Source organism: Corvus brachyrhynchos, unplaced genomic scaffold (genome assembly GCF_000691975.1).
Source record: "Corvus brachyrhynchos isolate BGI_N302 unplaced genomic scaffold, ASM69197v1 scaffold70, whole genome shotgun sequence".
Lineage (NCBI taxonomy): Eukaryota > Metazoa > Chordata > Aves > Passeriformes > Corvidae > Corvus > Corvus brachyrhynchos.
This window is the reverse complement of record NW_008236217.1, coordinates 1,686,738-1,711,912: the sequence shown is the minus strand read 5'-3', so window position 1 is coordinate 1,711,912 and position 25,175 is coordinate 1,686,738. Positions and strand designations below refer to the sequence as shown.

General features: G+C 36.8%; 1 protein-coding gene across 1 annotated transcript in view; it reads left to right on the top strand.

Moving 5' to 3' along the window:
* LOC103624157 (mitogen-activated protein kinase kinase kinase MLK4) overlaps positions 1 to 25,175 on the top strand; it is a 32,191-nt gene that overhangs the window by 2,731 nt on the left and 4,285 nt on the right. The window contains exons 2-10 of the mRNA XM_017745305.1: positions 6,271 to 6,451; positions 11,409 to 11,557; positions 12,294 to 12,469; positions 16,622 to 16,862; positions 18,710 to 18,832; positions 21,344 to 21,460; positions 22,013 to 22,163; positions 23,211 to 23,305; positions 24,767 to 25,175. Coding sequence (XP_017600794.1) covers positions 6,271 to 6,451; positions 11,409 to 11,557; positions 12,294 to 12,469; positions 16,622 to 16,862; positions 18,710 to 18,832; positions 21,344 to 21,460; positions 22,013 to 22,163; positions 23,211 to 23,305; positions 24,767 to 25,175 — 1,642 coding nt within the window. The remainder of the gene's footprint in view (positions 1 to 6,270; positions 6,452 to 11,408; positions 11,558 to 12,293; positions 12,470 to 16,621; positions 16,863 to 18,709; positions 18,833 to 21,343; positions 21,461 to 22,012; positions 22,164 to 23,210; positions 23,306 to 24,766) is intronic.

The following is a 25,175-nucleotide window of genomic DNA, read 5'->3' as shown; positions in this document are numbered from 1 at the left end:
TTTTTTTTTTTTTTTTTTTTTTTTAGTATGTGTTGGCTCCTGTGAGGTACATTTTTTGGGTTGTTGGGTTTTGCATTTTTTTTAAAGCTGGATGTTTTTAGACAAATGCATTTAAGAACAAGCTGTTCCTTTCAGTTAAGTGTGAAAATTAAGAACTGGTTATGTGCCTGCTGTAAAGAGACATAGATAATAGAGGAACACAGTATCCGTAGAATAAAAAAGTCTCCTGCATATGTAATCAGTGTTTAAAGGATAAAATTCCCTTGCTGATGGTGACCTCTGAACTTAATCCAGTGAGACCATCACAATCTGACACACGCTAGCAACACAGATAACAGAACCCATCCTGGGAACCCACAGGAGAAAAGGAAGATATTTAAGATGCGGTGCTGTATAGGCAGAAGCATCATCTTTTGTACATACAGAAGAGTTCGGATCAGTTAACGTTTTCACTGTGATAATTAATTTGTAGTTCACACACTTAATTTCTTCACTGTGATGCTTAATCTACAGTTTAATAAAACCAGGACATGGCTTCTCTAAACAATGTTGAAATTTTAATTTCCAATTACAATTGGATCCAAATAACAGTTCCAAATGATGGGAGGTGGGTCTCTTAATATGGACAAGGTATTGTGTTTCATTAACTGAATATACAGCATTTAATAAGATTTTTTTCTGCCTGCTAGTCTCCAGGTAAAGATGCAGGGTCACCCTGCTGGTTTTGTTGCATGTTGATTTAGTGAATTAACAGGAACCAGATTTGCTTGCAAACAGTTGGAGAGGGTACTGCCTGGGTGCGGGGGGAACAGAGACAGTAGCAGCATTGTCTGGACAATCTCTGTTTGCAAGTAGAGTTATATAGCATAACAACTTTCTTTCCTCTACAGTATTCTCTAAGAATGACTTTATCAGTGGTGGCAAATGTAGTGGATATGTAGGTATTCTTACCTATAATCACAGTAACTTAAATAGCTGTGGTATTAAATAGCTTATATTTGCGAAACCGTGATAGTCACATATTTAGCAAACTGCAGATAAAGTAGCAAGACATGGTTGTAGCAATTGACTAACTTGGGAAAATAAGGTTGCTTAATGTTTAATTTTTAGTACTAACAAAATAGATAATATAAAGAATAAAGATGATGGGAGGGACAGAATGGACTTCAGTATTTCAGGATGATTTTTTTTAAGTTTAAGCATTAGAAGATAGTTTGAATTCAGTACATCTAAACTAATTAAAAGGTTTTCAGTCCTCTTCCTTGGCTTCTCAGAATACTTCTTTTACTTAATGATTTTATATGGCTGGTAACTGAAAAAAGTCACCTGAAAACACTGGAATACATTGTTCATGCAATAAAACTGATTTTAACGGTATGAAGTCTTTGGACTTAAAAAAAATTCAAATGAAGTGTTGTCTTAAATGGGGACTTCGGCTAGATAAGGTTGGAGAAATACAATCTATATGTACTTAGAAACCAAAACAAAACTAAGACCGTAGGAAATAACCTGCATTAAAAGAGTAGCATGGAAGAGCTTCGTTCTAGGTAGCGGTTTCCTAGGTGTGCTGCCGACTAAAATGTCTGTCCAGGCCTCCCTCAGGCTTGCTGTAAATACTGTTTCTTAAGTTACATGAATTTTAAGAAATAAAAAGGAGAGAAGCTGAGGCAGGAACGTGAGCGTTTTCTTTAGAATGATGCTTTAAACAAAGTGTTTACAATTTAAATGAATGCTTCTGGTTCTTCTCTAGGCTTTCAGCTTAGTCTTGAAAGTAGCACTGGGGGTATCATTCTGTACCTGTCTGAGTTTGGCAGATGTACACCCCCAGGGATCTGATTTGTCTAAATGTGCTCTGTTCTATTATTTCTGGCTTATCTGTCCATATGTAGGCTCTTGCTTAATTTTTCCTTTTCCCCAATAAAAATTCAACCCAAGCTCACAAGAACAGAGACTGCAGTTCTTGTTCAACTCTGGCCACACTTGGTCTGCCACTTTATGCATATCTCACCTTTTGCTCACCTCAAAGAAAGCTTTACTGTCTGAGTGGAGAGTTTGGAGATGGGAGTGATGGGATGGGAATGGCACAGGAAAAGGAGTGGCAACTGGGGATTGATGGGGATTTTATTGGGACCTGTTCCTCCTTTTTGAGCCTAAATTCTGTGCCTTTCTTGCTAAGAACATCTTGTGTGGAAACAGTTGTAGTGTGGCAAAGAGTTGTTGCTGGTTCTGTTCTAATTAGAGGAACACAGACTTGGGAAGTACTGGTTGGCTCCGTTGCAGTCTTGGGCAAGTGTTACATTTTAGTTCCTAAAAGTGTGCAGAACATCTTATCTGCATACTGTTACACCATGAAATATTTGCATTGTGCTGTAAGATCAGTAGAAAAATATTCCAGCTGTAGCAATGATAGTGCAGAAAGCAAGAAAGATTAATGGCACTACTATTTCAGGAACCATTAGGTTTAACAGGAATGTATGTTGGCTCTTGTGACTTTTTTGAGGACTAAACTGTGCTTTACACTGCAGAGAAGGGCTGAAAGGGGGATGGGGGAAAAGAGGCAGTAAAATTCCCCACCCTGGTAGCTCCAGATGTAGAATGGAGTTCAACTACAAGTGTGCCTGTAAGACAGACCAGCTGGAGCACCTAGGAAAATATTTTGTTGTTAAGAGCACCTTAAGTGCTGTAGATCTGCATTCTGTTTCTAGGTATGGGTAACTTCTGTTTTCATTGCTTCTCTAAACCTTTGTTTAGCCTAGCAAAAAGGACAAGCTCTTCTGATTTTATCTAAATAAAAGACATTACTAGATCCTAACTATTCTATTTTCTATGTCTGCTTCAGTTCCTGTTATTGGACACGTATGTTCAGGTTTAATCATTCGGTATTTCATATGAGGTGTTATGCTTTGTAAAATTCTATTGATACGTCCCTGTTCCTACTAAACAAACTGTTTTTTAGTGCCTTTTAGAATTGCATTAACTACTTGCTCAGCTACATGTAGCTTGCTAGTTTTCCTTCTGTTAGCCAGAACAGCCAACCTTTTCTTCTTCCTTCATCTCTTCTTTAGCTATAGATTTTACAACTGATCTTATGCAACTTTGCGTATTTTTTAGTATGATGGTCTGTTCTTTCTTGGAGTGGGCACTGCCTTCTGACTGTGCTGCCCAGGGAGGTGGTGAAGTCACCATCCCTGCAAATGTTCCAGAAATAAATGGAAGTGGCACTTAGTGCTATGGTTTAATTGACATGGTGCTGTTTGGTCAAAGGTTGGACTTGATGGTCTTGGAGACTTTTTCCACTCTTTATCATTCTATGATATCTACCACTTTTAATACCAGTTTACTGCATAGCATTTGTAGGCTTTCATTTTTCTCTCGGATTTAACTGGCTTTTATCTTTAATTTGTTGATTTATATTTCAGGAATTATTGAAAATAGCATCTCTTTGTTGCCCAGCTGTAAATGTTTCTAGGCATGCCTGTCTCTTATATTCAAGGAGTACCCGTTATATGGCACCCAAGTCTCTCCTCTATGATGTTAATAAATTTGCTTTCCCCTTGATCTCATTGCAGAAAGGCAGAGTCACAAAGAGAGATGTACTAACTCAGAATTTAGTTGAAAATGGTGTTGCTGGTAGAAATCATATGCAACCTTAAACTGCTTGGTCATTGTTTTATTTCTGGCTGTAGTACATGGAATGTTTGGGTAATGATCCCATGAGAAGTTTTACATTAGTTTGATGCAAAGTAGTTTTCTTGGGCCAAACTTAATCTGCTTTGATTTTGAATATTCAGAAACATAGTATCTGGTTTTGCTTATGTAAAAATAAGTAAGGTGTTATATAAATATCCTTACCCTATGTCCTACTTACATGTAAATAAGTAAGGACATAGGATTTTCCTGCATTTCTGCATCCCTAATATAATCTGTGGGTTTTGGTGGGTTTTGTTTTCAAATAGTCTTTGTATATCTAAGTATTTTGGGCTGTGCTTGCCAGGAGCAAAGCTCTAATGTAAGTATGAACTTCAGTCTTTGTGGAAAATAAAAAGTCTGAAAAATACTGAAGTAAACCCAAAAGTGCTAAACTGGCTCTTGCCCAGCTTAACATTGCATATATATTGGAGCCAGAAAAGACAATTTAAAGGGTTTGAAAAAGAAACAAGGGGAGTGCCAAGTAAACAGGGTGAACTGGTGATTGTAAAATGACTTCTCCCAGGTTAGCCGACAGCAAGGGCCAGGAAGCTATGGAAGAGGCAGAAGGATGCTATAGTAAAGGTTGCTAGGCTACTCCAAGGTAAGCTCTTACAGAGTGCTACTCAGCTATGCTGAGCATTTTTACTGCCCAGCTGCTAAGTAACGTGTGCACAGTATTGTTTGCCTGGCTACCGGCCGGAAAGGGAAATTTGAACTAAGAAATGTTGTCCCTTTGTAGGATGAAACTTGGTCACATGCCAGTTATTACCTATTGCAAGACTGACTGTTTTTGGTTTCGGTCACATTGACTGACAAGGAATGTCAGGAATTCTGCTGAACATGTTTGAAATGGAATAGCAAACAATAGGTCTTTGATTCAAGTATAAAAGTATAAAAACTGTTGCATGAATTTAACCTGTTCTGGTGGTTCTCATTGGTGAGCTCTTGCTTTGTCTGTACCATTTTGGCCTAATTTCTTTTGCTCTGTTAAGAAGCTTATTGAAGATGGAATGTGGGTTCTTTTCATTTTATCTGGATTTGATGCAATTTCTGAAATATTTATAAGAGTTGTTAATCTCTACCAGTAAAAATTATTTCTTTCAATTGCAAGTGCAAGGTCATTGGTTTTTCTTCTGTAAGGGAGGGTAATTCTTCGTCTGCTTTTTAGTTAATTGGTTTCCTGTACTATGTTTGCACTACATACAGGTAGAAAACAAAGGTATATGATTCTTACATATAATTTAGTCTTTGGCCTTTGTCCCAGGAGATCATTTTAACAGAAAGTTAGAACTAACAGTTGCTCTCAGAAACAGTGACAGAGGAACTGAATATGGAATTAAAATTACAGTCTGTTAAAATGATTCCTTTCCATCTGTTGTCTCCCTCCTTGTTAAGCTCTAACACAATAACCCAGTTCTCTTCTTGTAGCACTGTTTCCTGAAGAGGTACTACAACTCTGCCGATAATGTTGTCTCATCAACAAGTCAGACACTGTAGGATGCAATGGCAAAAGAAGGATAGCTGACTCTTTAACATTCGTGTGCATAACATAAAAGGGACTGTATCCAAGTCCAGTGTCCTGTTGCCAGTTGGGGACTCCCAAGGCAAAGTAATTCCCCTGGTATATAGTTTCCCAACTGTGTTCTGATTTGTGGTCCAGGGTTTTACTGAAAATAAACTTATTTTTTGGATATAAATTCCCTATATCAAGTTGACCTCTGTGAATTTGTGTAGAAGCTTTTTAAATCTATGTTAAATAATAATATTCACATACCATGCCAAGAATTCCAAAGTTCACCTATGTGTTGTGTGAACAACAGGCACGTGTTTGATTCTCAGCCGCTGATTTTACCCAATGGAGTCCATTTCTTGTAGTGAGAAACTTTGAACAATTGTTACCTATAGTTTTCTTCGTTAATGAGGCATTGTTATATAGATTTTTGTTTGCAAAGGTTTCTTTTCCTAGGGGAGGGCTTCTTGTCTGTTAACCATTCCTTATAGCTGTGGTTACGTTGCTTTGAGCACCCCGCTTGTGTCCTTCCCCACACCTCTCTCAGTTCAGTTACACGCTTTCTGAGGTGATATGGGGCCAGGATTGGGTGCTGTGTTAAGAATGGCTTTTATACAGTGACATAATGTGTCCTGCTTTGTTTTATCAGTCCTTTATAAGAATTCTTAACATTTGGTTTTGGTTTACTACTGCTGCTGGTTTTATTAATCCAGAATCTTGTTGCAAAATGGGTAATTTTCTGACAGCCTGTCATCATCTAGGATATTAGGATTCTGGGCTTTTTTAAATGATGTGATCTACATCTCCAGTGTATTTCTTGTGCTAATTCAATATGTGCTCCCACAGTTGCATAAAGAGCTCATGACACTGTAGGTATTTCTTGGTTTTATAGCTTGGAATAGCTTAAAATTATCAAAAAAGCATTTTCATGCATATAAAAATTGCAATAATGTTTTCACAACACTGAAAGTATACAATTTTCTGTGCAGTACGAGTTGTATGTGTAATTAATGACAGAAATGGATTTTTTTATTGCAATTGCTTTAATTTACAAACTCAATCTTTTGCAGTTTTGTTACTAGAGAAGATGGAACATGATGACATTTGTAATAAAACTCTGAAGATTACAGACTTTGGTCTGGCTAGAGAGTGGCACAGAACAACCAAAATGAGTGCAGCAGGAACTTATGCGTGGATGGCTCCAGAAGTTATCAAGTCCTCCATGTTTTCTAAAGGAAGTGATATTTGGAGGTAAGAAGTTTGTCTGCTGAAGACCATGTTTGGTGGATATGTGTTGAGGGTTTTGAGAGACTTTATTTTTTTGGTGGTTTGCTAGGTTATTGCCTCAACATATGGCCAGTTTAGCTCTTCTAAGAAACAAACACATTTTTTAGTATCTACTTCACTTGTTACACCTTTTATTATCGATTACTTACAAACTGGGGGAGGAAGAGGGAAAATAAAGAAATTTTTTTTTTAAAGCAAGCTCTCATTAAGAGAAGCCTTTAAAATATTTGCTGGTCAATATACCCAACTGTTTATCTGGATTCTTAATATAAATAACTGCATGCTCTTGATACATTAATGTATGATTGATCTCATTTTGGTGGGTTTATTTTATATTAGATATCTGAAAACACTCAATCTGCTTAAAAAATGGGACCAACTAATTATTACCTTGTATGTCTGATAAATAAAAATAAGGTGCAGATCAGAACTTTGCCAAGTGTTAGCTTGAAATAGTGCCGTTTTTAGGAATCTGGAATGTGATTGTGTGTAAAAGTTAATACTAGGTTTAAGCTTCTACATTTATAGAGATTCTTCCTTCCAGTCCCTGGAGTAAGGAGAGTGTATTCAGCACAAAATTGTTTTAACTTGCTCTCTAATTTTAAAGGTGGGAAACGCCCTGTTTTAAATTTGTGAATTTCTCATTTAAGATGTTATTGTGGATAATATAAATAATATGGCTCTCACTACTGATGCTATTTTTGAGTGGTGTAGTGTGGGATACATGTACTGTAGAAAGGTAATTTAAACTTTAGTTTTAGTTTAGTTCTGTTTTGTGAGTGCAGAAAAGTAGCGATTGCACAATAGGCTCTAAAAGCTGCTGTGCCTCACCTTGAAAAGTCTGCATTTTCTTTCTTTTTGATATGTTTTCTCAGAAGGATCCAAGATAGCTATCTGGGGAAGGAGGGGAGGACTTTATTCTGTTTTCTACTGCTGCTTTATGCATGTTCTGTATTCTAAAATTCTTATATAGGTTCCTATTTTGCTTAGATGCATGATGTTCTACAGCATGAAGTAATACTTTTGGTATTCTTGGGATGATTCTGTATCTGCACTGCTGTTTTGTGACGCTCATTTGTCTTGTCTCTGGAACCAATTTTATTTGCATCAGCCTCAGCTGATGCTCAGTTGGGAAACATCTTTGGCCTCATTCTTTTTTTTTTTTTTTTCCATTCTTTCTTACTTTTTTCTTAAATTTTTTTTTTCTTTTGCGGGATGGAGGTTGGGTGTAGGCGTTTCCCTAATCAGCTGTATTCCATGCTTAATTACAGGTCCTGTCCAGTCTTGTTGCTGTGATTTTAGGTATCTGAGGGGGTATGCTTTGGTGCAATTATTTTATATTCTGCTGCAACATTAGTTTACATTTTTGGAACCTACAGTATTTCTCTTCTTCGCCTTCTCTTCTGCACGCCTCTCTTGTAAAAATGTAAGTATTTAGTTCAATGATGGAAGTCTAACAGGAGAGGTTTTTAAGTAGAAAGGCTGTGTTTTGCAGTATAGTTTAGACCTTCTTAGCTTCTAAACATTTTCTGCTCACTGCACCTTGATCTATTCTGTTGCTTGTCTTTACTCTTTCTTTAAAAGAAAAGCAAATAAAGAATACCCAGGTTACAGGAGTGGTTTTTGTTTTAAAAAACATTCAGGTTACCAATTTAAGTATATGGGTCTCTCTAAGATAAGAACACGGTATGTTTCAGAAAATTTCTAAACTTTAGTTACACGTACTGAGTGCTGAGGCTCTGAATGAAATCTGCAGACCTCTTAGTAGGAAAAAAAAGAGCAATTGAGGCTGCTCAAGTTGAGGCAACTCACACTTCCAGCTAGTCTTCCAGAATCTGCCAGTGTTTGGAAATGTTGTGGGAGTATTTTCATGCAGAGCCTTCCAGGCCGTATGTTCTCAGGTGTCATCCTAGATAGCAGAACTAGTGCTTTCCAGGCCCTGCACGTGTATCCTTTTGCTTTCCAAACCAGAGCTTTAACTACTGTATTTGTTTTACTTTGGCACGTGCTTCCAGATTCCCAAACAAGAATTCTATTCTTCCAACCCTACCCTTCCGTCAATCATCAGACATTTCTGAACTGGTGTGTCAGTCTTGGTTTTGTGTGGAGCCTGAAAGTGCAAATATGCCCACAGATTTCCAAGTGCTGATGGTGTGCTTCAGCAGTGGTCTTTACAGTAATGTGTGTCTTGGTTGTACAAGCCCTTGGCAAAGACAGGAAGCATTTACTGTACAGCAGAATTAGCAGTTGCTTTTGCCTGGCACATTTGTATAAATTTGAAGTGATTTGTGTAGCAGTGCTTAGTAATCTCTGCTCTAGAAGATGGATTGTAGAGTAAAATAATCTGAGAACTTTACCTTCAGATTTTCAGCTCATAAAATTTATAAAACCAGCTAGTGTTCACTGCAGTGAGATATATAGGCTTAAATCACATTTGATTGAAGGAAGATAATTTTAATGATGAAAACACTTAACATATTTTTGGGAGTGTGTTAGTTTTTGTGGTTTAAAAATGTGTATTTCAAGGACATGCCTGTGGCTTTGGATTTTTGCTGAAGATGGAAAGGGACATGGCTTTTGCTCTTATAAAAAAAAGCTATTACTTTTAAGGTTGGGCTGTATGCATAGACAATTGTATGTGAGCTGGTGACATTTAATACACAAAGTAGCTAGTTGTGTAGTTGAGAGAGTTAATAAGTAGTTGTTTTCCTAGATAATGGCAGATTAGTACCTCCCAAAAACTCCAGCGTGTCAAGACCATAATGTCTTTAGGCTTCCTCCTTGCATCTTTTCCCCCATAGTGCTGGCTCTTGATACTTGATATTAAGACTGCTTTCATTAAAAGGCTGTTACTGTGTTGGTCTGTTCAACACTTAACAACCACCCTCTTGGCACTGTTGAGGACTCTTTAAGATTAAAGGCTTGAATTGTATATACAACTAAAGCTAATAGTGTGACACAACTTTTTATAAAAGGTGACTTCTTTTTAGTTAAATTTAATGTTTTGCTTAACTTCAGAGTGCATGCTAAAATACATATGGGATAGCCTGAGCAGGGGAATTACTTGAGTTTAGAAGAGTCTGTACTTGCTGAGAGATTTTTTTTATGCTTTCTCCAAGGACAGAGATGAACTGTAGTTCGGGAGAATTCCTCCATCAGGCATAAAATATGTATGTACTGTAGGAAGTGTTGTATTCATTATGGTCAGAATACCTCTGTTTTAAAACAAATTGGAATTCATTATTTTAACCTTACTTCAGTATACAATCAAGTGCTGAGATTAGACCAGAAAAATCAGGAGGAAATTATTAAGAAGCTCAAGACTTTTTAAATTCCTTTTTCTTTTGGCAGCAGGTACAGACTGTTTTCTTCAGCTTTGGTGCAGTGTTAGCACTGTAAATTCATTAGTTTTTCAAGATTTTATGAGATGCAAAAATTCTCAGACAAATAGACCATAGATAACAAAGCACTGCTTATATTTGTGCTGATATTGTGTAGTTTGCTGTTTTATTAAAGTGATGTTGTAAGGTGGTGTATAATGCTGACTTTTTCTCATTAAGCAGACAGTGATGGAAAACCTTAACTGCTGTGTGTTCTTCTCCCTGTCCCATCTGCTCCACTTGAGGTTTCATTTCTAGTCCTAAGGGATGCATAGCCCTCAGTTCCCCAGTGCAGAATGCTTTTCTTCTCATGTTGGAGAGTTCAGTCTAGCCCTGCAAAACTCGCAGGTGGTTTCTTTGCACACTTGGAGAGAAGTGGCAAGAGCAATAGTTTGTATTCTATTTTTGCTTTGCTTGCTCACTGTACTATTCAAAAGCAGCAATAGGTTGTCCTTTGTATCCTTGTTCTACAGGTGCAAGTGGTTCCCTGGCAGGAAGAGAAGTTGAAGGGGTGTGGGGATGAGGGGAGGAGCAAAAAACCAAATCCAGTCAATAAAGTCCACTTTAGGCTAACACTGTGAAATGAGTAATTCCCACTTCCACAGTAATGACTGTGAAAGCTGTCCATTTCAGTGGCGGTAGAACAGGAGCTCTAGAGTCACAGCAGCCAGCATGCTGTCCCAGCCCTTTGTAGGGGCTTGGGTCATTTGAACAAGCCAAGCCTTGGGCATACAGACCCAAAGAAGGTAAAAGCAATACCCAGCTCTTCTTTGAGTGGAGAGCATTGCAGAAATTCTTATGGTTATTGTTACTGCAGTAGGAATTCCTGTGATTCTTGATTTCTGTACCGGACACTGAGAAAAGATCTCTTCATGCCACCACCTTTCACTGGAAACAATGTTGTTCTGTTTGGATTTTGTGGGGGCATTTTTTCTAGTATGGAGAAATTAGTTGTGTGTGCATGAAATAATTTCTCAGTCTTGTTGCATCTTCAGTGGGAAGTGAAGTGACAAGTTTATATATACATGAGGGGATTAGAAATGGAAACATCTAGATAAAGATGAGAGTTTTCTGTAATTTTTATTACTATTATTTAAAAAAAAAAAAAGAAAAAGTATGTCCATCTAGGTAAATTGTTGTGAAATACTTGGAAAGGGGAATGGCCTGATTGCTCTGCTGAGAATTACTTTTATTGTTTGTTTGGGTTTTTGTGGGGAGAAGGTTGCTTGTTTTCCTGTCATTCAGACTTCCTACTGTAAGTCAGATTTATGTGAAACTAGCTTTTCTGTAGAATTGGCTTCAGGCTTACATTTTGAATAGGAGTGCGAGCCAGTCTTAAAGTCGCATCCAATTTGCTTAATCACTATAATGGAAAGGTGCACGACTACAAAAGTAGAGCTGACTGAAGGGCATTCACCTTTGGCTGGGAAATCCTCATGAATTTCAGTACATGGTTGGACAGATACTTGTTTGTCCTTGTGTTTCTTGTGTTCTTGTTTCTTTCTCAGAAAATAACTGTTTAAAAAAATTACCTTTTGTAGTTACGGAGTGTTGCTGTGGGAACTGCTTACAGGAGAAGTTCCTTACCGTGGCATTGATGGCCTCGCTGTGGCTTATGGAGTAGCTGTCAATAAGCTTACTTTGCCCATTCCATCCACCTGCCCTGAACCATTTGCAAAACTAATGAAAGGTATCCATGTTGTTTCTTCCTATGTATTTAAATAGTTATGTTTTGGGGGTATGAGATAGTCATGGGGTTGCCAAATAAATACCTCATTTGATAGTGTGCTGTGTAGCAAGTATTTTGTTTTTCTTTACACAGCAGTCTCGTGTTGCAGAGAGTTGGGTGCATTTCTGAGGGAAACAGTGTTATGATGTTGCATTTAAGGTTTTCAGTAGTAACAGTACAGTTTTTGCTCTGATCTCACAGATTTTGTTTTACATTGAAATTGCATTTATTTTCCTAAATTATGGGATTATACTACAGTTTAATACAAAGTAAGATTAAAATCCCAAGGGGAAGAATTGCAAATGCCATTTTTCTTCATTGTTTCTTCCTGAGTGTAAAAAATGTTTTGGAAATAGTTTAGTGAGAAATAAATATTGCTTGCTAATGGCTATTTCCTTGTGTTTAATGACTTTTTCTAGCTTTTGTATGTATCCCTTCTGTACAATATTGCTAGTTTTACTCTTTCAGATGCTAAAGATAGACGTGAAAAAGGATTTACTATTAATACAAAAGCAATCCTCTGAGCACAAGTAGGTAGATGTCACCTCTGTAAATTGAGATGGGACTGGGGAAATCTTGCAGGTAAAGAGAACACATTAGGACTTGAAATGCAGTAGCAAAGTAACTTGAAATTCACAAAGTTCTTCAATAAGTTCTATGTGCTGTTAAAAACTGACAGGATTTTGATAAATTCTAGAATGCTGGGAGCAGGACCCTCATATCCGACCATCGTTTGCCTTAATTCTTGAACAGCTTACTGCCATTGAAGGGGCAGTTATGACTGAAATGCCTCAAGAGTCTTTCCACTCCATGCAAGATGACTGGAAATTGGAAATTCAGCAGATATTTAATGAATTGAGGACCAAGGAAAAAGTAAGTTGATCTTTCCAATTGCATGGCAGTGAAGGAAGGGAATGTATGTCTATGTATATTTATGGGATACAGCGGTTTCGAACTTTTGGATTGTTACTTACCAATGTACTCATGCAAATATACAGACAGTTGAAAAAGAAAGATGTCCACATCTGTCTCCCCAAAGAAAACAAGTTGTAGATCTGTAAATGTGGGATTCTAGGCACTTTTTTAAAACATGATTTTTTTTTTCTTGTATGTTTGTATGTATCCCTTAAATTGAATTTATCCCTTAGCTAGTCTTTGACTGCAAATTTTCAGCTGCTGTTGAACATTCTCCTCAGCTGTGAGAATGAAAAGCCTTTCATCCTGTTATGTGACTGTATCGCATGGCTTCTTTTCCAAAAATGGAGCAGTGCTTTTATCTCTCTTCTTGCTGAATAGACTGATCATATGGATTCCTTTCAGTGTTTCAGTTTGGGACATATTCTTGCCAGATATTAATAAGGTCAAACTCATACACATGAATCAGCAAATCCAATTTCTTTTGTTTATTACTCAGATTTGTCACTGATCCTCTTTCTCATGTCACAATATGTTTGTACTAAATGAGTACTCATTGTCAATTCTCTTTGTCTTCTCTTATACTTACTTCAACTTGGTTTTAATCACCCAGAATTTTTTATTTTCCTTTAGACAACTTGATAACAGTTGGAATAGGCCAGGTATGCTCGAGTCCCTGTTAGAAATGCTTCTGGAAGAAATAGATTCCTTCTTTGTGGATGTTTCTTGCAGTATAGTTATTGCCTAGTATATATTTGCTGTTAGTTTTCATGAAGTGATAGTAGACAAGGAAGACAATCACTGAGATGCAGTGACTTGTGAAGAAAATTTATAGAAGATGTAGTCTCTAACTTTGACAAAAGCAAGAACTAAACTCTTGTCTTGCAAGTCACTGTTTGTAGCCTTTGTCCTTCACTTACTCTCATCAAATGTCACAAATGGCAGTATCTGGATGTTTGGCTGATGTTGGGTGTGATGTTACATATGTACTGTAATATCAGCATAGTGGTATTAGAATTTACTGATCACCCATGAGATTGCAGTGTTATTATGTACTTCCTATCTACTGTTTCTTCTACCCTCTGCATTTCCCTCTTCCAATTTGGTTCACAGAACTGGATAAGTTTGCTCTCTGCTCTGCCTGCAGTAGGCATACAGTGTGCTAGAGCTGATCTGTGTGCCTCAGTAGCTGTCAGATCTCTTCCTTTGCAGTTGAGTTACAGTCCCTCTACAGAGAGTAGAGGCTTCCTTTTTTTTACTTGCCGTGGGGTCACCAGCTACTGTGTTCACTTGCCTCAACCTGCCATAGAACATGACTCTGTTTTTGGCCCCTCCAGCAACTGCTCAACCAACTATTTTCCTCTTTTTACTCTGGGAGCAATTATTAGAGGCCTTCCTGTTCAGGTTTTTGTTTATTTTTGTTTTTCTGGAGGCATTAGTCTAGAATGAGATTTCCTATCCAAGAAGAATCTGACTAAATCAAGTTTAGGATTAAATAAGCAGGTGAAAAGGTTTGTGAGAAGAGTCATATTTTTGGTGCAAAAGTGAGTTAAACTCAGGGAGGGGTAAAGATAAAATGAAATTTACTTTTTATGTGCCAGAGTAAGTGCATCTCCTGAAGCATCTACCCTAATGAGGTATACTTCTTGAAGATTGAAAACATGTGACTTTGACTTAGACAAGGTTTTCATATATACGAGGTTTTTTTAATTTGGCACATTATCAATTTTGCTGTCAGCTACTAGAGAGAAAGTATTGTCTATAAAGTATTTATATAATAATAATAATACAAAAATCCTCTGCATGGAGTCTCATTCATGCTGTAAAAGAGCAGCTTCTGTAGCTGGAGGAATTTCCTCAAGGGCCTACTGCAAATGAGTGGTGGTGACGCCTACTCGAAGAGAAGATCACAATCTTATTTTGACAAATGTTCTTGAGCAACTTAAATATAGAATTCTTTCCAAGCTTCCTTACAATGGGTGTTTTAATTGCAGAGCAGTGTGGAAACATTGCATAACTAATTGCAGTAAGTCTAGTTTTAATTAGTTTATTTGGAAAAGAGTAAATACTTAATCTCTCATTGAGGAAACACTTTTAATTCTTCTAGGCTGTCTACTACTTCAGTACAGGCCCTCAGTTTTTGCCTGGTTGCTGAGCTTTATGGAACCTGGATTTGAGAGCTGTGAAAGAGAGAAAATCAACAGTGTCTCCTAACATACCTTTATTACTGTACTAATCCAGTAGTAAAGACGTTTTCTATTTATACTCTAAAGTATCTTTTTTCTAAGTCTGAATTCATGTAGTTTCTGCTTTCAACCCTTGTCTTAGGTTGTCCTGTTTTGAGTGGACAGGAGGAGGAAGAAAGTGAGAATTTGCAGGAGTCTCTAAATTAAGTTATTAAATATCTTTAAAAAAGCAGAACCAAAGCAAACAGAAGAACACAACCCAAAGCCTTACTTGCTGACATGAAGACAGGTTCCTTTGAATTTCCAAGAGGCAGAATTGCCTTTAGTGAAACACTGTATGTTAAGTGGGTCAATTAAAAAAAAAAATTGTTTCCAATATTATGTTGAAATAAGCACACTCAAAATTAGTATACCATATGAAATTTGTCAGTCATATCAATTAAATTTTAAACCCATGATAAGCAGTTTATGTGTGCTATATCTGTAAAAAAACCCAAAAAGTATCTTTCTGAAGAATACACACTTCTCACTGAACCAGTTTGCTTCAGTGCCAACCTGTCTTTTGACATCCACAGTCTTTTTAGCAAGAACATTTGAACATCCCCTCATTTGAAAACACTGAAGTAATATAGTTCAGGAAGTAGTTTTTTGCTTTCTCTGTATGAAATAAGGAATTCTTCTGGCGTACAACTTTGCTTGATACCGGTGAGCAGAAGTAGGCAGTCTGCTCTGAAATAAAAACAAAACAAAGACAAACAAAACCAAGCAACACCACAATTATAAAATTGTATAGTGACAAAATAAATTCATTTTAAATGGAAATAAAATTCTTAGGTATCCTGAACTTTTAGCATAGCTTTATTTCAAATGATGGTTTTCTGAGTTGAATTTCAATTTCAATCCAGGTGGAATTTTCAGAATCATATGAAAAATATATGTCATGAGAAACATACACAGTATGAGTCACATCTAGTTCTCCTTTTCCTATACTTTCAGTACAGTATTATTAGCAATATAGACTATAAGTGTTCTGTGTAACTCTGTTTCCTGTGTAATATGGCCCATACTATGAAGGAAGGTCTCAAATTAAGGAGGTCTTAAATTTCAGATATATTTTAACAGATTTTGGAAGCTGAATATTAAGATAATTTTAAGATGCTAGGTTTACAGCTGTTTAGCCTTGGGCATTCATTTTACCTGAAAAATTAACTAGCTTCCTTACTAAAGTTTTTCCTTTTCCAAAACCGAGAAAGAATAAAAGAAGAACAACTTTTCTGAGAGTGGTGGTTGGGGAGTCTCTATGCTGTAATTCAGTGGTTGGTAGCTGTTTGATGTTACAGATACCTGCTAGATTTTAATTAAGAAACAGCTGTCTTACGACTTTGTTTATCCTATTGCACTAATCCACATTCAGTGTAATACTGATTGCTTTTCTAGATAGAAAAGTACTACTTAACGCATTGCTGAAAAACAGGAAAGGTTAGAGAATTTAAGATAAAGGCAATAATTTGTGTATTTGTCAGGTCATTGGCTTTATGATAAAGCGTAGGAGCTATCCAAGAGTAGCCCTCATGCTGTGCAAGAATTTCTCATCATGCGAAACACTTGAAGCACATTTTCTGCTGGGCTGTTAGCTGATAATCCTTGATTGCATGTGTTGTCCCCATTGCCGCTGCTTACCTGCTTTAAGTAAAGGGACTCAAGTTAAATGGTTGAAAGGAAATCTGTGTAATGCTTGATTCTGAATACAGAATCTTGGTTTATTCAGAGTGGAGGACTGGCAGAAGATTGTGTGTGCATGTTGCATGGATATAGTGCATCATAAAAATAAATCAGGAAATACATCCTACTGTGCACTTCATGTGTCCTTTAATACTGCCTTCACATTATTACTTAGTTTTACTTTTGTGAATCTTGTCTTCAGGAGCTTCGATCACGAGAAGAGGAGTTGACAAGAGCAGCTCTTCAGCAAAAGTCTCAAGAAGAATTACTGAAGCGCCGTGAGCAGCAATTAGCGGAACGCGAGATCGACGTGCTGGAGCGTGAGCTGAATATCATGATATTCCAGTTAAACCAAGAGAAACCCAATGTAAAGAAGAGGAAGGGGAAGTTTAAAAGAAGCCGGTTAAAACTTAAAGATGGACACAGAATTAGTTTGCCTTCAGGTCTGCAATTTTTTAAAAGTCACAGTATATGTGATGATTAAATATGACATCTTCTTCAGTTCCATGGTTCATGTTTTCAGTGTTGGCTACTATTTTATTTTGTTGCCACGTTCTTCTACTGTAATGCACAGAGGGGTTTGGCTCCTTGTTGTATGGATCCTTCCCCACAAAGAAACAGTTTTCACATACCATATTCTCATGGAATAGTCCTCATTTCATCTGGAGGAATGATTCAGCTAGAAGTTCATCCCATTTGGAGGGAAAGGTCACTAGCATGAGAGCCACATGATTTAATACTAGTCCAAAGTTCAGACTTTTGTTATCATTGTTTTTGTACAGACAGAAAAGTACCTTTTTAGTACATGCCAGAACTTTCTAACATGATGAAATGTTAGTGCTGTTTGCCCTAAACTTTCAAATACCAAGCAAAAAAACAGTGCTTCAAAAGGGCTGGGGGTACAGGTGCAGTAGGTCCAAACTGCACACTTATTGCAGTCTCAAGTACAACACAGCAGTTACAATCTTCAGTGCCTTATTTCTTGTAAGAAAACCTATTAATAGCAGCAGCAGATGATTTCAGAATACAAATATGGTGTAATTTGAATGTTAGAGCATTTCATTCTACCCATGAATGCATTAAAATGCCCCCTTTGCAAAGGAGGCGTGTTTGTAGGCAGTGAGGGTCTTTCAGTTCTTAGGGGCTGGTTTAGAGGTGCCATTTTAATGTTGCCCCAAGACAGCATTACACAAACTCAAGGTTTCACCAGTGGTTGGAAAGCCTTCATTAGAGGTACCAGCATGCTGGGGCTGGTGGGCTTCCTTTCAGTGGCTTCTGGGTCAAGTCTGTCAGCTTATTGCAAACGCAGTAAGAACTTGATGCTATGTTAACACAAGTCTGACCAAATTGTAGCTGTCTGGTAGCTGGAAAGACATGAAGGGAGAAGTAATATTTGGAGTACTATTTCAGCACTATTGAAATAAGCTTATTTTTCCTTACTTTAAAAATAAGAGCAACTAAGATAAAAGCCACCCTTCAGCCTCCCAGACAAACATGTTAGATTTATGGTTTTTAGTTAGATTTATGCTGGATTGCAAGCTTCAACTGAATATTTAGTCCTTTGTTTCCAGTTCTGCTTATATTTAACTTGAAGCAATGATAAAATAAAAACTTTCATTCAGAATAGCAATTAGCTCCTTCTAATCAAGAACATCCAGATGATCTTGTCCTTGAGACAGTTCTATTCTAAGAATAGTGTACAATATAATTGCATTGATGATGGAGATTAGAGGGGCATATTGTTTAATTTCGTGAATTTTTTCCTCCTCAATATTAGTTGTTCAATTTTTTTTTTACTACTTTGCTATGAATATTTGTAATTCTGTAGTTTGCTGTCATGATTTTCTGAATAAATGTGACTTTTCTTTGTTAATTCTTTTTTAAATGAATTACATGCTTAAAAAAAATAAGGCAAATCTGATTGCCATGAGTATTGATTCATTTGAGATTAAATACTGAGCGGTATTTTTTGCCCCTCCTGTGACAACCAACAAGATTGAATAACAACTTGTGGTGTGGATGTGTCTCAGATAGGTCCACTTGGACCTACTTGCTGTTGTTCATGTTCTTGTCACATGAAGGTGTGAAATCCTTCCTGTTTGACTCAAAAGCCAAATAGTTACATTTAGAGTTTTTCAGTGTTTTTAATATGTATATCTCTTACATGTATAAATAAGTTACATATAATGAAGTCTAATTCATCATATAACTTTAAGTAGTATAGCAGCATGTTCTTCTGAGAAGTTTTTTATTCATAACATTAAAGCTGATTTGTTTTGCTCTCTTACAGACTTTCAGCACAAAATAACAGTGCAGGCATCCCCCAATCTGGATAAGAGGAGGAGTTTAAACAGTAACAGCTCTAGTCCATCAAGTAGCCCCACAATAATTCCTCGTCTTCGAGCTATACAGTGTAAGTCTCCACTCATTTGATGAATAGAGAGTGTTCCATATACTTACTGAAATGTTGGTAGTAGTATGAGGTTCCAGGCAGATTTCTGTCTGATTTCCACATCCCTTGATTGGTTCTAACAGTTGCAACTTCTTTGGAAGGGGGGATAATCTTACTAAAATGCTAAATAATTTTCAGTAATTCAAAATGATTGTGAATCCTTTAAATGGTATCTTTACTTAATTACTTTGGGAACCAAATTTTAAACTGACTGGGATAAAACAATGATAAATCAAAATTTATGACAAAAGGCAAAGCATCACATTTAGAGCCCAAGTAAGATGGAAAACAAGTTTTTATTAGATATTGGAGTTGATAAAGGAAATGAAAGGTTCAGAGTGTAAGGGAGTCTTGTAAGATGGAAAGACCAGAGAATGAGCCAGTAACCCAGCATTCTTACGTCAAAAGAGAATAAAGCTTTAAGCAGGTATAAATCCAGAAGAAATCTTGCTTTAGGTTTTCTGAAGACAGGAAAAAGAAACAAAAATAAAATTGTGGGTACATTTGTATGTCTACATTTTTATGTATACTGGTGACAGAAAGGAAGGTATGTTCATGCTCACACAGTGGATGTACCAGGAATATGATCGTGTTACTACAGAGAAGCATGCATTTATATTTGGGGATGACCTATACTCAGACAAAACAGTTCCTACAGGATTTACTGCTTGCATTTGTATTGTCTGATGTATTGTGCAAAGTAGATTGTCTAATTATCCATATTCAGAGAGGAATGCCTTAAGCTTCTCTCTCTTTATGAAATCAGTGGAACCTGTTCCAGCTGATTGCTTATGGATGTTGGCTATCTTCTCTTGCAAGCATAGTCACCTGTGAGGGAGATTACTTCAGAATCTGGCTTTGTCAGCTAAAAATGAGAAGGGGAAATTAGAATGCATGAGGATTTTCTTCCATACTGTAGATAGTCTAAAGATTGGTTGATTTTTAAAACAGCCTGGAACTTTGTTTTGAGTTTGGATAGAAATCAGATCTCTCATCTCTTTGGATCACCTCTGCCTTACGAAATCCTTTTCATTGTTAATGTCTAAAGGGGAGACAGTATGTGTTTGAGCTGCAGTTGATACAGTTGGCAATGGGCAAAGACCATTACTGCCCATGTGTTGTGGATAAAGGAGAGAGGTGGACAAACCCTGTCTTGCTTTTCTTAATGAAAATTTGAGATGGAAGGAAAATTAAGTGAATTTTTTTTTCAGATGTTAGCTGACAGAGTATCTGTGTTGCCAATAGTTTCCTGTCCTCAAACTGGGGTGGGTTTTTCTGGTTGGTTGGTTGCTTTGCTTTGCTTTTTGTAGAAAGGTAAAGAAAGGCTTCTCTTAGTACAATGTCATAATTACATATAAATTATCTCATTTTATCTTTGATTCTTCTTGCTCTGCAAGGAAATGCTTGGAAATGAAGCAAATGTCAGGTATTGGCATGGTTCTGAAAACTTGAGTTTTCTGTTTGTTTTTTTAATTGCATAGCCTTGTGTAAGCTATAGCAGTGCCACTCCTTGCATGTGTGCTAAGTGCCACTGGGGATTCACTGGGGATTTTTTTTTGAACAGGGATGTGTATTCATAGGACTTACACATGCAGGACAACATAAAGGCTGTTGTTTAAAAGAAGTACATGTCTGCTTCTGAGTTTGGATCCTTAGGTTTTTGGATAAAAGCTTATCAGGTATCTCAGGATTATCTAGCTGAAACAATTTAGCTTCCACACCCACCTGCACCTGTGCAAAATAAATTCCCTTTCCCACAATAATGTTTTATCTTGATTTAACTTCAAAGTGTCTTTGTTTCAAGACGACTTGCTCAAATACAGGTGATTTGAACAGGCATATATAACAACTGCTTACTTGGCTGCTTCACTTTATCATGAGCAACTCTAGTTTTCAAATCTAAACATTAAATTAAAAGAAAAATCTAGTTAATTTCTTATTAAAGCAAATTCTGCTGATTTTGAAAGGTGTCTTGGAGGGAGGAGGAAAACCACTAAGGTACATATTCCATAGGAATGTGGTTGAAAATGGGAGTGTAAGGTAGGCAAGTGTAGTGCTGTGCTACAGGGTGAGCTGTGCTGGCGAGAAGGTGTACAGCGAGGAAGGAGGAGAATCTGGACAGTGAAGGAACAGCACAACCATGGACATGTAAATGCCTCCTCATTTATCATGCTGTTATAACTGGCTGTGTTGCTTTTCTCCTAGGTCTCTCCATCATATCTGTAAGAATGCCATCACAATACCAAGCTAATGCTTCAGTTAGTCAGTGACATGTGAAAATCTGCCTTCCCAGGTTGGGTCCTATAAAGAGGATCCTTTAAACTCTACTGTAAAAACCCATCATCAGAAGATGCTTAATGCCTTTATAGATCCAGGATTTAGGACCTAAAGACAAAAATATGAGGGAAACAGTTCTGTTTCTGAAATCAGTTTGACTAAGATCTCTACTACATTCTCTTAATTTTTCCTCAGTGATTCCAAAAACAGATACACACACAGCTAATGGCCGAAGAAACAGTGTATATGTGTACCAGCAAGATGTAGATATCACAAGTGAATATGAACTTCCCAGTGGGGTTGTGAAAAAAGGCAAGATTTCATTGTGTTTCCAAGGTGCTGGTTCTGTTTAATTTATCAGCTGAGACAGTGACAGACTAAGCATTTAATGGAGGCTAGATGCTTAAAAGTATATAATTTGTTTTGGTGTAGTGAGAAAGAAAATGTTAATCATGGTCACAATTGGATTATTCTGTTTCATTTGATACCAGTTGTCCACAGAATATGTTTTCTTCATTGAATTTAAGTGCTCAGTCTAACTCACTTGTCTGAATTACCTAAATATAAGGTTCACAGTTAAAGGAAGCATGGAAAACATGATTGCTTTGCTGCTTTATCTTTAATCTGGGTTTCTTGTCAGCTCATAAATTACTTTTCTTTCTTGCTCATCTTTTTGGATCAGTGAAGTTTGCATGGTGGTTTTTGTAAAAGAAAAAAAAAACCTCAATTTTTTTCCTACTCCTGTGTGTTATTGTGTCCAAATGGTTTTGCAGTGCAGAAGATACTCTGTTCTGTCAAAATATTTTGCCTTTAGAAATAGTATTTATGTGTATGGGCTTTTTTGTTTTTAAATCCAATCTCTAGTAACTTCAGATGAAAGCAACAGAACTTGGGGAAGGAGCACAACTTACCACCAAGAAGAGTTTGAAGATGTGAAGAGAAATTTTAAAAAGAAAGGTTGTACATGGGGACCAAGTTCAGTTCAAACAAAGGATCGTGCAGATTGTAAGGACAAGTATGTCTACTACATTTTGGTTTTTTGATAATACTAAAGCATTCTTGGTAACTGAATCACTGGCATAGGTAGTGAGTGAAAAAAGTTCTGCTGTCTCTAGTTACAGCAAAAACTCCTACCTTTTAATTAATTTAGAAATTATATTAATAATGAGTGGCTCTCCCAGTTAGACTTTGAGGATAAAACACCTACTTATGTTAAAGTTTTATTGACTTTTTTGACTCTATTACCCTTTATCTCTGTTTTTTTGAGATTTGTAACATACTGGGATGCTGAGCTGCCAATGCATACCAGACATTCATGGCCTGTCTTTCTTGCCCGTCCTCACATTGCTTTGAGGAATTGCAAGCATGGCCCCCACTGGGTACTTCAAGTATGATTAAGTAAGACTGACTGATTTGACATGTGGGAGGCACAGTTCACACCAGCAACATCATTTATGCTGACAAACAGAGGGTGAAAGGGTTATGGAAATCAGCTGGACAGCTTCACTTTCAGATTATTTTTTCCAATGGCTCAAAACTAGAGATTAGCAGCTTTTCCAAAGTAAGCAATCCTTTCCTTTATTTCTCCAGCATATACAGTTATTTATAGTGCCTTTTTTTACTTTTCCTGGTGGGGATATCCACTCATTTACCTGTGTCAGGAGCTGGTTCCAGATGATCAGTTGATACTGGCTTTATATTATTTTTGTTTGTTTTAAAGTCACTATGTTTAATAAGCTTCCAATATTCACATAATTTCTTTGACACAATGAAACTGTTGTCCAGGTTTTCACAAACCTGTGTTGTTCAATAGGTAACGAAGGCCCATTTTTCATTTGCTTTCTTTTTAGGTGTGAAATTTTTATTGTAAAAAGAATACCTGACACTAAGGCATGTTTGCATTTATAATCATATGTTTCAATGCTACTACATCTTTTTTTTACCTTTGGAAAGGTTTTCAAGTTATGTACTACAGGTTTATAGTTTGAAAAGAAAGTAATTTTCTCACAAAGTTTATGTGAGCATGGTATCTGTAATCTCAAAATAACTATTGTTATTTCAGAGTAAGACCCCTTTCAGATGGCAGCAACCCTTGGTCAACTGTTTTAATGAAAAATCAGAAGGGTGTTCCCTTAGCTTCACTATTTGTGGACCAAGGTAAGAGCTATTTTTGAAAAAGTGAAAGTAGCCATATAATAGTGTTAAGATTACTTCCAATGTTATAAATGGTATTGCTTGAATTCCTTCAAGGATTATGCAGTTTATTATAGGAGTAATCATGCTGCCGACCATTTTCCTCTGCAAAAAACCCCTATATTTACATCATTAGCACCTAAGAAATATACATGGTCTGTGAGAACCATATAGAGATTTTTTCCATGTTTTTGAGTTGCAGGCTGCTCTGTATATGAGATCTGCAGTCACCATTTTTTGTTTCTTTTAAAAAGAACCTAAATCAGTAATTGTCTTGACATTTAAATAATCATTGATGTCATTGTTGTGGGATCTGCATAGTTGTTGAAAAAATGCATAGTAGTTCAAAAAACGCATAGTTTTTAAAAAACCTGTAAGCCCTGATATATTCCCCAGATATTAATTCCCTGGTTTTTTTGAATGAGACCTATTATCTAAATTTTCAAGAAAAAAACTTAGATTTCAAGTCTTGTAGTGTTTTAGACAACATGTTGCTATTTGCAGGTAAAATCACAAGGTAAAACATACTTGTTCCCCTTAGGTTCAGGAACATAATAGCTCCATGTTGCTTTTTATGACCATTACTATAATGGGCTGTGACTATAAAATATTCATAATAATTTTAAAGTTTGCACACTCTTTTTCTATACTATGGATTCTTTTATCTGAGAAAATTAAGTTACCAGTGTCAGGAAAAAAGCCTGTGATACAACCTGGTGTCTGTAGCAGCAGCTAGGTTTATGCCATCTGGAAGAGGAAATAGTAAGCTGCTTGGACACTGCTGGAAAAAGGCGTTTTAATCTTCATGTATAATGGTAGAGGTATAAATCAAGGCTTCACAAAAAGTAATTTTGTAGATTTATTAGCTTACTACTAAAACCCTGCATACAAATTTAACATATTTGAATTTCAAATACTTCTGTGTTTATTCTCTAGCATTCAGTAGTTTATAGTAGAGTAACACATGTAAGTCAAATAATGCCTCCTTTTTATTTGTCATTAGGTGTAAGATGTCAAGTTTACTTTTTACTCCAGACCACCATGACCTAATGAATTAATTGGAAAAATTTCTAGTAGCTGACTGAATTTTGGAACTCAGCTTAATTGAAAGCATTGCAAAGAGTATATTCCAGATTTTATCTAGTAGTTTGTATATAGTAATTTACTTCTCTGTAATCCATACACAGAAATACTTTCTGTGTTTTTTAAAAAGCACTATCAAAGTGTTGCAAACACCAAGAGGTTTAGGCGTAGGATGTGTTTCTGAAACTCAAAATGTGAGTCTGAGCTTCTGACGGCATCTAAATGGATTGTAGTGTCCTTCAAAGTTAATACTTGGGCATTTTAAAGGAAATGATGATGTACATATGCAGACATGCTAAACAGTTGAATTGCAGTCTTAAAGGAAACGGTGTTGTTTTACAGGTGCATGTACTGATAAGAAACTTATCTCTGAAGGTTTGGACAGTAAAAGACCAAAGCCAATTAAGTTGCCCAATCAGGCCTATATTAATCTACCTCTTTGGAAAGATGATCAGGGAGAGAATACAGTAGAACACGAGAGCTTTGAAGAAGGAACCTCTGCTAGTTCTACCAATAGTACTCCTCAAATGACACCTACAAACAGTCTGAGCAGGACGCTGCACAAAAAGAAGACTGATTCAGTGCTGTATGGGTGTGCTGTCCTCCTTGCATCTGTTGCCCTGGGCTTGGATATCAGAGAGCTGAACAAATCGCAGGGTCCAGATGAGCTCTTGCCTAAAGATGAGAAGAAGAAGCGTGATGGAATATTTCAGCGTGCTTCAAAATTCCGCAGGAGTGCCAGCCCTACACG